Source organism: Phaethon aethereus (genome assembly GCF_964289735.1).
Source record: "Phaethon aethereus genome assembly, chromosome: 6".
Classification (NCBI taxonomy): domain Eukaryota; kingdom Metazoa; phylum Chordata; class Aves; order Phaethontiformes; family Phaethontidae; genus Phaethon; species Phaethon aethereus.
Genome location: NC_138580.1, coordinates 40774355 through 40787376, shown reverse-complemented (window position 1 = coordinate 40787376; position 13022 = coordinate 40774355). Strand labels below are relative to the sequence as shown.

Below are 13022 nucleotides of genomic sequence, written 5' to 3'. Positions count from 1 at the left end.
TAGCTATGGCTATATGGCTATATTTATCCATCTCTCTAGCTTGCCTTGTCCCAGCAAGCTTGCTGTCCGATATATAAAATATATAAATACCGAGATATTAAAACCAAAAAGGAGAAAAAGGATCTTTGAAGTACAGGCATTGCTCTCAGATTTTACAGATTGTCTCGGCTTTCTGTATTTTTATTTTTTTTCCTAGAAAAGTGACATTCGAGGCTCAGAGGGGGGACAATATCTAGTTGAAATGTAACAGACTGCCCAGCGTCAAAATCCGTTCCGTTACTAATTTGATGGAGTAGGATATGATTACTGGCTTATTGTGTATGTGAATAGCTGTGAGTACAGTAGAGCAAAAGGACTGGAAATAAAAGAGAAGCTGCATGAATGTGCTTTAAAGAACAAGAAGTTTAGGAACATTTTTGATTTACATTGAAAAATAAAAATGTCAGGTTTGGTGTTTAGCCATGCAACATTGTATTAGCAGGAAAGACATTCTGAAAAAAAGCTTATTAAATGATATAAGTCCCGTGATAATCATCTTAATTAAGGACAAGTATTGGCAAACTGATTTTAAAACGTCTGCTCTTCATGTAAATCAGTCATAGGCTTTAATTTTTTAAGGGCCCTTTCCAAAAAACTCAGTTTCTTTTGCACTGCAGTTTATAATTTAAAGTACTTGGAGAAACTAGAAAAAATATGGACATGGTTTGACACCCACTTAAGCCAATGGGAACCTCACTGGGAGCTGGATGAAGTCCTGTTTTTCCAATGTTCATATGCCATGGGACAGAAATGCAAGGCTCAAATACGATCTAGCACATCAATAATTCAACCTCAAGCATCTCTATCGGGAAGAAATCCTGAGAAATTTGGTATAAAATCTCTATGCAACTAGAACACCTTCTGAAATGCAGGGGAAACTGCCTGAAAAGACATGACTTTAGGGACTGGATTGCTTCCGAAGTCTACTGATGTCAACGGCAAGGCCAAGTAAAAAGAATCCTCTGGCTTCACGGGGCTTTGGGTCATCTTCTAAACAGATTAAATTAAAATCAACACTGCAATAGTCTCGTATGCCTCTTAGGGATTGAGCTTAGTAAATGGTAAGAAAACTGTAAATATGTTCTTCAAGGGTGAGTTTCAGTCCAAGAGTGTCAAGGCTAGCTTTCTCCAAACATCTCCATGAAGAAACTTCCCTATTTTTTTTTACACTCAGAAGAAACTTTTACGCTTCCTTGAGCAAATAGCCACTACGGATGATTATCAAACTGGGGAAGAGATTGTAACATTCGCTGTGTGTCCTGTTCCTAGGTTACCTAAGTGAGAGGAGAAGCCTCCGCTGAACGACTGCAGCACCTAACTAGTAAAGCACATCTTTCACGTCCAGGCCTTTAAATGTTGGTGACAAACATTGAATGGGACGAAAATCTCCAGGAAGGAACGACAAATCTGTCACGACAAGCACGCTACCAAATTCACCAATCTGTTCATGCACGTTTTGCAAATCAAAGAGAAAACGTTTAACTATGCTGAAACATGTACTTGATGCTTTCCCCCCGTTATCTCTACACATCACAGAATAAGAGTTGACAAACAGATAAACCATATCTCCATAATTAGAACAAGGTAATTAATTACCTGATGGTGGTTCTTGAACAATCAGTCCTCCAGAGAGGGTCCGGATAGGTGACAGCACTTCGGGAAGAATGGCTTGCATGAACTGAACACGGAAATCGTTCGGATTGAACACAAAATCTTTCTCATGGGCAATTTCTTGAAGTTCTGCCAGGTCGGCGTTTCTCGACCCAATGGCAAGGATCACTATCCGGTTCCTTTTCATTTCCGCCGCGGCTTGGTCAACGGCATCCCTGGACTTACCACCAGTGATGAGCACCAGCATGGGGAGCACCCCTTCCTCCATCCTGCACCCGGCAGCACTAGTGAAGAAGTTGTTCCTCACAAAGTCCAGTGCCGAGCCAGTGTTGAGTGCTGTACCACCCATCAGCTTCATTCTCTTCACGTTAGCCATCACATCCTTTCTGCTCTGGTGGGTGTTAAAATAAAACTCTGGCTTCACAGTGTCTGCATACTGTGCCACTGCGACTTGGATCAGGTCGGGTCCAACCTCCAGCCTTTGGACAATTTTGGCAACGAAATCACGAATTGAATTAAAGGGGCCAGTCCCCAAAGTAGTCGAGCCATCTATCAGGAAGACTATATCCTTCTTGTTCACTTCAATAACTGCAAGTAACACATGAACACAATGTTAGCGGAAGCCTCCACCACACTCTGTGCATCAATTCTAGGTCAACAGTTCAGCAACATTAGGACTTCTTGTTTGCTTGAAGCACTGCTACTCTCAACACCTTTAAAAGGGTCTTGCTTTCAAAACAGAATTCTTTTTTAGGTTCTAGCAGAGGGCTCATAAGAAATCCAACTGAACTTTCTAAAACACAGAAGTGTTGCAAGAACTGCGTTGTTTATAAAACTGACGTTGAAATGCATATATGTGTCAAAAACAAAAAGAAAGGCAAACAGTCAGGAGAAATCTTGGCAATCGGCTGGCACATCAGGTAAAATAAGCGGGTGACGCTCCCCTCTCTGCAGCGGAGCCATCCGAATTATGCCAGAGAGTGGTTTGGTCTCAGAAGGATTAGGTTCCCGAGAGCAATGACGCAAGTAAAGAACAGTCTCCGCTTACTCAACATACCTGGACTTTGGGTCTTCACATCCTACATCTTATCCCTTAACTAACAAAAACAAGTTATGATTTTTCTTGGCACAGCTAGCCCAGTCATGGAAGAGCTGAATTATATTCTGGTCACCACGTCTTTAACAAAACAGGTCCCCTGGGTTGTAGTGTCTGAAACTTTGTTATTGATGATGGCACAGGACACAGAAAGAGCACAATTAGCTTTCCGGTTCCCTGGCTAAGTCTGAAGGAGGATAGTTAGGGGGAAAAAGCCCTGGTGTGCAAGCACTGGAACCAAAGCACCATCATATTTAACACAGCAAATGTACATAAAGCAACAGCATGTGTTAACAAGACCAACACCGTTATGATAAAAGCTTTATACATGATCATTACGGGAGATAATCTTAACACCATCTTTTCGACAACCCTCATTTATTCGTTGAAGCAGTGAGCCATGGCCAATATTGTGAAGAACCCCACTCACATCAGCACCTCCCTGATTTCATGGAAAAAGGAAGCCTTATGTTGCTTCCAGGTTATGCTGGGGCATTATGGATCGTTATGGTACGCTGGACTTGGAGTGTCCTTAAATTGCCCACCCACCTAAGAGCTCCTGGGATGGGGTCAATATTTAAGGCAGCAGGTCCATCGCCTCCCAAGCTCGCTGCTACACCCGGCGCACAGCCCGGGGGAAGAGGAGACCCAGCATCAGTGGGACCTCACGCCCCTCGGGGCAAGCGGTAGCAAACGCTCTCTTGTCCTGCCTGGATAGAAAGGGGCAGTCCCTCAGCTCCTCAGGGCTCCTCTGCGTCAAGGCTGTTTAGTTTGGATTTGAGCAAAGAACAAAGCTTCGCCTGCAGTCCTCCTTGGCCAGATACCAGCTGGCCACGGGAAGCAGTGCTACCAAAGGCCGGTCTCCGTCAGGTTTCTCGTTTACGGGCAAGTGCCATGAGATTGGGCTAGCCCACGGAGGGATCTAGAGCTGGAGATGACATCTGCGACTCGGCTGCCTCCTCTGCCCTGGGACCCCGAGAGACCTGCCTCCACCAGCGAGCACGAGCCTTTGCAAAAGCCTCTCGCAGAGCCTCGCTGGAAATTGTTCGAGTAAGGGCCGGTTGTCAACATTTGAAGCTTTAAAAGAGCCCGTGGTGCTGTGGGACGTGAAACGATGAGACCCTGCACCAAGCGAATGCGGTGGTGCCCTCCCCGAGCCACAGCCCCGCGTGAGCTGCCGGTGGCTCACCCAGGCTGTCAACGCGGAGCTACTCACAAAGCAACGAGGGTTTGTTTAAAGTGTCCCCTTCCCAGAGCCGTGAGATTTCCAGCATCCGTCCCCTCAGCCGGGCTTTTTTTCTCATCTGTTAACTCCAAGGAGGAAAGGGCTGAAAACAGGAAACTTTCCAAAAGGGTGACAAGGGCTGAAAACCCTGCTTTGGATCACCCAGGAGAGACGTCCAAAGCACTTCCTTAGCTTGTCAGCTGCTAGATACCCAAAAATGGAGACCCTGGAAACTTTTGACTTTATATAGAAGTTTGTGGGAAACATCGAAGGGGCTTCGCAAAGATGAGGGAGGCTGGGGAGGAATAGCTCCCTCCGCTACTCGTTTGTCTCGCAGCTCTCAAATCCTGCAGTATGTTTCCTTAGAGAAAAGGAATGCAAGAACCGAAACCAAAACCCACAGGAAGAAACACCCCACGGTGCTAATTTCAATGGACACAATTAAAGCAAAAGCGTTTAAGCAAGGCTGTACGCATCTCAGCGGGCCTGATCCAGAGCCCAGTGGAACTGATGGCAGTTGTCCCGGGAATTTGGAAGGATTCGGGATCAAAGCATTATATCTTTGGCTCTAAAAGTTGGGGATGTTGGAGAGTGTCAGCCCTGCATAGCTCCCTCTTCATCACCATCTCGGCTATCTTTGGTGAATCACCTCATCTAATTTAATCATCCAGGCTCCCCCAGCAGCTAAAGGAGAAGGGAGAAGGGAGGCAGAGAGGCACCTTCAGACATCCATTCCTCCCAGGAGGACTAGCGTACAGCCGGAGAGCTAAAGTCAAGCAAGGTGCCTTCGGTATTTCACAGGAATGCTTGGCCTATCAATGGGTTCGGCATCCCTTTCGGGCTGCGGCGTGTCTCCCAGACCAGTGCGTTATGCTGCAGACTTCCGAGGCACCGAACTGAAGCAAGCAGACCGGTCAAAATCAATTTCCATGGACGCTCGGCAAAGGAAATTCCCTAAAGCTCCTTTGAAAATACCCACTTCTCCACTTAGCATATCCACCAATATGTAATTGCTCAGGCGGATGCTACTGTAGTACCTTCTACAAATGAGCTGTCATTTTAAGTGAAAAATATGCAAGTGCAGATGAAACCAAATGTACCAGCATTTTTAATCTTGCCATTCAAACAGTGGGGCAGAAAGAGAGGTTTTCCATGGGCTTGCGTGGGTCCTGGCACGCACATTTTAGCTAGACAGGCAGACTTCGGTTTATTTAGCTAAATATGGTTCTCACAGGGTGCTACAAGCAAAAAGTTCTTTATGTTCTTTCCTGGGACGATCAAGGCAAGGTCATAAAATGATCTTTTAGGCAAATTCCTCCCTTTGATTTGAGCCACAGGATAGCAATCATGTTTAGACATAGATCAGCGAAGACATCTGGGATGCAGTTTTGTATGTCAACATGGATCATGAGTTGAACAGTATGTACAGAACTCCAGACTGGCTCTTGGATCCCAAAAGTATTGTTTGCATTAAGCATCCTGGTAATTGAGTGCAGCAGCTCCAGCCTGGCCCTTTCCAGGGGCCTCTGAAATACGACTTATTGTGTCTTCCGTAAAGCCTCTCTATCAGTAAATTTAACTTAGTCATAAAACCATAGGCCGAAAAACTCTTAATCGCCTACTTGCTCCATAAAACCAGATACTCATTATTCTACCGCACCCAAGCTAAAGCTAGGCCAGAAATAATGTCGAGGGGGACTTAAGAGTGACAAAGTGACCTAAGTGGACTATTGACACCTACATGGCCTCATGGAAAGCTGTGAACTTTCTCAGCTTACGGATTGAAGGGAAATATATGTTAGCAAGGTCGGCATTTCACTTCAGAGGAACTAAGGGCTGGTTTGCTTCTAAGTTCAACACCACAGGAATTTCACCCATTTCCCAAGGATAGTGCACAGTTTCAATGAATTGCGGAATTTTACTGTTTTAGCAAGCTGGTAACCTCAGCTCTGTGAAATAAGGATCCATTTAACATCCCTCTTAGCGTCCCCAGTCAAATTTCCTTCTCGCGACACTTTCAACTGACATAATGTAAGTCTACGTGACGTAAATGTTTTCAGAACTGAACGTGCTGCAGTATTAACCCCCGGGGTGCTTAGATACCCTGATAAAGATTCTATGAGCTTTTTTGTACTCTGCTCGTGTCCTCTAAAACTCCATGCCGGGCCAGTTATTGACACAAAACCTCATGGTTTTCAAAAGAGAAACCATTGGGCAAATGAGTTTCTGCACATTAGCTGCAGGACTAGGTGTCTTTCCCATTGTTTCTCCATAACCAGACCAGAGAGCTGCATTGCAAAAATAGAAATTTAAATTAAAAAAAAAAAAGAAGTTTTTAAAGTGTGCAAAAGCTCATTCATTCATCGATTCATCGAAACGCAACAGTCTAGAAAGGCATACATACCTTCGGTCACAATGGTTGGGGCCTCTAACAAAATGAGTCTTTGGGCCACTCCAACAATGTTGGGCAGTAATAATTCTCGAAGAGCATCAACGTTACGGATATCCAGGGCAGTAAATGCGAAGCTTCCATCGGTAGCAATCTGCTGCAGCTCTGCACTGTCAGCATTCAGGACCCCAATGCTAAATGAAAATATACTAGCTTGCTTCACCGCTAACAAGCCCTCTCGGATATCATCACTAGACTCTCCACCACTTATCAGCACTAAAATCTGAGGCACCGCTTCCTCTATCCTGCTGCCTCCCGCCTGGGTGAAGAGGTTCTCCACCACAAACTCCAGTGCCGCACCGGTGTTCGCTTCCTCGCCACCGCGGAAGCTAAGTGCCTTCACGGCATCCAGAACATCCGCTTTTGTGGAGTAGCTGTTCAAAGCGAACTCGGTTCTGGGTTGATCACTATACTGCACCACCCCAATGTGTATTTGCTGAGCTCCAACTCTGAGGCTTTCAATCAAATTTACAAGGAAATCACGTATGGCTTGAAAATTGACACTTCCGATGTTGTTTGATCCGTCAATAAGGAAAATAAGGTCAGCGGACTCTTGAGCTTTAAAAAAAGAAATGCAAAAGGTGAAAGCATTAAAATGAGTGATTACATGCGGTTGTACAGTGTTCTGACATGTTTCTTGGAAAACCAGTAAGAAACACGAAAATGAGCAAACAAAACACATGTTCACTGAGGAGGTGATATTTGCCTCTTAGTTCTGCATTCTGATTGAATACGAGCTCCCAGCCCCATCCCAGTAGCGTCCGCTGCCCATCGAGAGACGGCTCGAGCGGACACAACTTGAGCTGCTGGCTGCAGTTACACGGGGGTCAGCATGATTGGCATGTGAGGGGAAAACTCGGCAAAACATAATTTGGGGGAATCTAGATCCATTCCACCAGTGGCAGGTACTGTCCCAGTACTTAGCCAGAGCCAAAAGAAAAAGGTGGATTGTGGTGGCAATTCAACTCTGAAGATAGCGGATGAGGATGGTAATCTTTGTAGGGAGTTTTCCTCATTGCAGCCTCCTTTTGCTTTTTTTTTTTTTGAAAAAAAAGAAAAAGCCACCATTTACTGGATACACGGAAAGTTTCAGCCTCTCTGTTGCAATTCTGCTCTTTTGCTGGTTAAAAACAGTGGCTGAATATATTGGCTTCTCCCACCACGAATGATTATTGTTTGAGATGCATTCGTTAGAAACAATTGAAAAGGTTTTGGTTATTATTCTTGCTCCGTAACTCTTTCACCAGCCGTCCAGCATACAGGCGACGGTATTTGTCCAGCAAGCTGACCCAGCAAGTCAACCCGTGCCACGCAAGTATTTTCTTGCATTAATTATTTTGCACAAAGATGTACCGATTATCGATCGAGGTGTCTGGCCTGTATTTTTCGTATGGACTCTGGATATTCAATCAAGGAATGCAGAATCAGGTTAAAACAGGGTGATGAAATCAGTCATGACACAATTATCCAACTCTATTTGTTGTGACCGTACCCAGACGCTCACACGCATCTGCTGAGGATAATATACACACACCGAACAAAACTTTTATACAGCATGAACATGGTTGTTGGGGGGGGAAGCATTTTTGCTGTGAGACTTACCAAAGCAGACCCAAAATGCCCTGGTGTCTGCTCTTACTCCTTTTGCTCAACTCATTTTACCATCAACATCACCAAGAGCTGTATGCATGCAAAAAGAGGGGGGAAGAAGACCCCAAGGCATGCTCAAACGTTTCCATGCTATTGCTCGCCAATCTTGTTAAGAAATCAAATTTCAGACTACTTGCAAATGAATGACAAACAACATTTGGAAATCCCACCCAGCTCTCAGCTTTTGAAAGCCGAAGTTGAAACCAGTAGCAAAACTGGTATGTAGTTTAGCAAGGCCAGGGATAAACCTGCGGTCTTTGCTATTAACCAGCAATGTGAATAATTTTTTTTCTTTTTTTTCCTTTTTAGCTGTTTTTCTAGTAAATATTTTCATACATCGCAATGCTGCCAAGAGATTCGAGTAATGCCGCAATTCCGGCGACAAAGGAAAAGGTCTCCAGGGCATCAGCGCTTCCCTGGGCCAACTCAATGGCCAGCGTTGGCTTGGAGAACGCAAACGTGGTTCAGTCTTGCAAAGGGCTTCGGGATTTTTCCGTTTTTCCATTATTGAGTTGCAAATTAGGGGTACTTAGAGTTGTCTTTACTGTGCCATTTTCAATTGGAATGTACACGTTCTACTTCATCATGTAAATGAAAGGGCGATCTCAAAGCCGTTGTACCCAGCGCTGCTTTCGATACCCTGGACATCTTTTTGAGGAACGGGATTTCAGACGCCAATGGGCGTCAGCACGGCCGCACGGGTCGCTCCCACAGGAAGGAAAACAGATATCAAACGGATGCGTTGGATAATTTGTCATCACTGTACAAAAACCTTATACTTCAGTGCGCATTTATGGAACAAGCTGGTGCTGGAGAACAAATAAAAGCATGCTTGTTACACAACTAAGCAAGGAGGGTCAGATGAGACAGACAGCTCAGATTTAACAGGTACATCAGGGCACACTGGGGGCTGACCCTCATACTTACGCTGGTCAGCTCTGGGGACTGCCACAGAGCAACAGCTTTGGGACTCTGTACTGGAAATACTGTGCGACTGGGGTTTTTTTACATTTCTGCTGTCTATTAGGGCTCATTTCTAGCATAACATCCATGGCATTTTTACGCATTTTAACGCTACATGGAGTTATAAGCTGAATAAATGGCTTCTTAAACTCTTACGCCAACAATTATTTGTACCATGCTTTGCACACTGTTGTCATGCCATGTTTAGGACCTGTAACATCTTCTCCCCTGTTTAATGATGCTCTGTAGATCGCCCGTGCAAGTTATATGGGCAAAAGTACAATAGTAGGATTAGCTTAAGCTTCTGTTACCGGGGGAAGGAAATGCTTGCAAAAAATATCTTTGAGTAGAAACGAACTTGGAAATGCACGATATACATAAAGTAGGAATTTGCCTTCAAAGCTTTTAAAGAAGCGTCTGTGACTCTAGATGTTGATATGCGACGGGGTTACCCGCCAGCGTGCCCCGGAGGACAGCCAGCCACCAAAGACCAATTTCTCTATTGATCTCAACAGGGAAGCACTGTGGTCCTTCACGGTGAAGATGCCGAACAGCCACTGCAGCGCTGTCAGCAGGTGGGATATACGATTCATTTTGCACGTATATCGACATTTTTGTCTTAGAATTAGCGAACTCTGTGTCATCTTGCTGGGGCAGCTGCTTTCCTTCCCTGTGGCTTTCACGTGATCTGGATATTTGCCCTGTCAAGCACTTTGCAGAATAAAAACACATGTGAGCACAGCCTTTTGGTGTCGCTCGGTGTCATGCAGTGATGGAGAGCACCCAGTGGGGCTGGCGTGAGGGTTAATCAGGCAAGACAACACGGGGGGATTAATGTTACGCTGCCTCATTACACTGCTGTTGCCTTACATCACCCCACAAGCTATTGACCTTCAGATGGAGTCTCAGGAATAAAAAGAAAGGTTTGATCTCTGGGACTTCTGTTTTGAAACACAACAAAGCTGCTAGGAAGGCCCTTTCCTCACTGGAATTTCATAAACAGAGGAGGGATGGAGGAAGACTCTTATCTTTTTCCAGGCAAATTGGGTCCCCGGCTTGCGGTCAGCACAGATCCGTCGAAGCCAACGTAGATTGCCGAGAGGTTTCTGCTACGGGAAGGGTCCAGCACCCCGGCGGGTGGAAACCATCGGCTTGTAAAGAAGGCATGTGCGTGGCACCGCAAAAAGGGACTCTCCAACCACACACCTTCTCCAGGCGGATGAGGAGAGAGGCTAAGGGCCAGCTCAGGGACGGGGTTTCAGCGGAGAAGTTCTCCACCGAACCGCTTTTGCCGTCTTCGGCCAAGAACGTGACTTCCTGGAGCAGCACGTTGCCCGTCTCACCCGCTAGCTGCAAGAGGACATCCCCCATGGCGTCTCCACAGCCAGCAGCGACCTTCTTGGTCTCAAGACCCTTCTCAGTCAGGGCCTCAAAGAGTCGCCATCATGGCTGGTGTGTTCATCCCCTATTTCCCTGCCTCGGGAGTGGATAGGATGGGGCAATTTAATAACTCTGCAAAGCTGCCTACGCCCGCATTTCCGTGCCGTGGGCGCAAAAGGGTGGCCACAACCGACCGCTGTCCATCCCAGGGCTCCTGCGCTACCTCCCGGCAGCTCTGGCAGGAGCGTCAGCTGGGTCTGCAGACAACGGCACGCTCGATAGCTGCAAACACGGGGCCACGCGCTTCAAACCTTTGTTTTTAAACCTCTGAACGTCCATCTCAGTCTCGCCCCTACGAAGGCTTTAAAACAGCGCAACGCCAGCAGGTACCATGCTGATGGGAGCCACCAGCGGACAACCATTACCTGTGATGTCTTTAACCAGTCCTTTGGCCCCAGCCTTTTCTGGAGTCATGGATGAACGGACACTCGCCACTAAGTCTCCAACTATGCCGTGGAGAGCAGTAAAATTCTCTAGGTTGAAAAGGTGCGTGTCGAAGGGTTCGCTCGCTATTTCCTTTAACTCCCCTTCCACTGCATCCTGCACGCCGACCGCAAACATGTTTACACGGGCCGATTTAAGGACAGATGATGGCAGAGCCACATCATCCTGGGATCGTCCGTCCGTTAACACTACAATAACCTGGGGGACGCCTTCACTGGCTCTGCTTCCAGCAGCTTTAGTGAGGTGGTTCTCGATTAGGTACTCTAATCCTTTTCCAGTCTTGGTGCCTCCCCCCACGTAAGGCATGTTGGCAATATGGGACAGGACGTCTCGGGTAGAGGGGTACGTATTTAACTGGAACTCTGTGTGGGGGTTTCCGCTGAACTGGACCAGGGCAAAGTGAAAATCATTTCCTCCCACATCTAAAGCTTTTACAACATCATACAGAAACTCTCGAACGAGTTGGAAATGTTCCTTCCCAATGCTCCAGGAGGAATCCACTAGAAATATTATATCAGCCACGGCAGCTTTAAAAAAACAGATGGGGGTTTAGGATTTTCTATCGGTCAGCACAAAGCATGCCTCCTCCTCCTCCTCTTCCTCCTCCTCTTCCTCCTCCTCCTCCTCCTCCTCCTCCTCCTCCTCTTCCTCCTCCTCCTCCTCCTCCTCACCCAAACGACCGACAGCCTCTCTCGCATGGTGAAAGTGAAGCTCAGCTTCCCCTTAGCGCCCGCAGCAAAACGAGAAGCACTGGGGGAAAACCAGGCAGCCATCCGTGCCCCGACGTGGCCGGCGTTGCGGGACAGGAGGGGACAGCATGCGACCTCCCCTTCCCAAGGAGGGAGTTTTTCTCCACTCCCAGCCCCTCGCCGCACGGGTTTGGACGCCAAGCCCTGAGCCAGACGAGGACACCGGCGGCTTCACGTGTGAATTTGGGCTCGCTTCAGGCTGCCCGCGGTCTCCTGCGTGGTTTTTTTTGCCGGCTCGGGGCTTCGCTGGCTCCGCGGCGGTGCGCGAGGGAGCAAGAGCTGCTCGATGTAAGCAGCCCAGGCGCTGGCCGAAGTTTTCCAAAGTTTTCCCTGGCCGCTAACACCCCACCCTGTGACACCAGCTCCGCTCCCACAGACACCAGTGCCTCCCCTTAGGAGAAAAAATAAAAAAAAAACAAAACCAAAAAAACCCACCAAACCCCAAACCCCAAACAGCCTTTCTGCAGGTCGGTGGCAGCGCTCTTCTCTCTGCAAAGCACCCTCCTACACATGCAAGGCGGGCAAAACAGCTCTGCCCAGAAGGAAACCCACTCGGGGCCACCCCGGGTGCGCGCCCCGCACGCCCGTCCCCCGCAGAGCATCCTACGCCACCGGCCAGCGACGCGCTCGGGGAGGCACCGCGCCTGCCGGGTCCGCGAGGACCCTCGGCCGAGTGGGAGCTGCGGGGCAGAAGGTGAACCACAGTGTACCGGCGACATGCGTGTTAAAAACCAAACGCTGCCAATGTCTCGGTGCGAACCGGCGGCACGGCGAAATCGGGCGAAGGCGTTGGGTTTTACCTGCTTGCTGCTGGGCGTGAACCGAGCAAAAGCCGGAAAGCAGGAGGCAAAGCATTGCCGCGAAGGGCAAATGTCGGTGTTTCCTCATCTTTTATCCGAGTTTTCCTTTTATTCTCTTCGTTTCAAAGCACCCAATGTGAGACCTGAGAGAGAAAGAGAAGGAGAGTGAGAAACGGCGGCAGTGCCGGCCAGGCATTGGTGAGACACAAGATAGGAAAAGTCAAACCACGTGGTTTTGTGATGCTTTGGTGGCACTTTGGCAGGAAAAAAGTTACTTTAGTGCTAGACAGGTTCTGCTCTGTAGCAAGAGTTTCTTTGGAAGAGGAATCATCACCAACATAATTGGCATTTAATCACCCCTGTGGACTTAGACGGCTTGCTTCTTGCCGGTGCTGCCCCGTGTAATACCTAATAGATAGGAAAGCAGTCAGCCTAGGTTTCTACCAAAGTCAAAAAACGACCCTCAAAACATATGACGGCCTCTCCTCTGTCCTCCTTGCCCATGGGTGACCAGCTGAAATGTCTTGGCCGACACGTTCTCTCGTGCTATTACCCT

The 13022-nt window shown here is 47.5% G+C and overlaps 1 protein-coding gene across 3 annotated transcripts in view; it reads right to left on the bottom strand.

Annotated features, from left to right (window-relative positions):
- The window catches only part of COL6A3 (collagen type VI alpha 3 chain), a 55570-nt gene extending 42874 nt beyond the window's left edge, over window positions 1-12696 (bottom strand). For 2 of the 3 annotated variants that reach the window (XM_082001762.1, XM_082001761.1), the window contains exons 1-3: window positions 12467-12696; window positions 6376-6978; window positions 1636-2238 (exon numbers count right to left, since the gene is read on the bottom strand). In XM_082001762.1, the coding sequence (XP_081857888.1) occupies window positions 1636-2238; window positions 6376-6978; window positions 12467-12554 (1294 nt within the window). In that variant the 5' untranslated portion in view covers window positions 12555-12696. Of the gene's footprint in view, window positions 1-1635; window positions 2239-6375; window positions 6979-10838; window positions 11445-12466 lie in introns of all 3 variants that reach the window. The other variant, XM_082001760.1, reaches the window with a different exon arrangement.
- Between the last annotated feature and the right edge of the window lie 326 nt (window positions 12697-13022).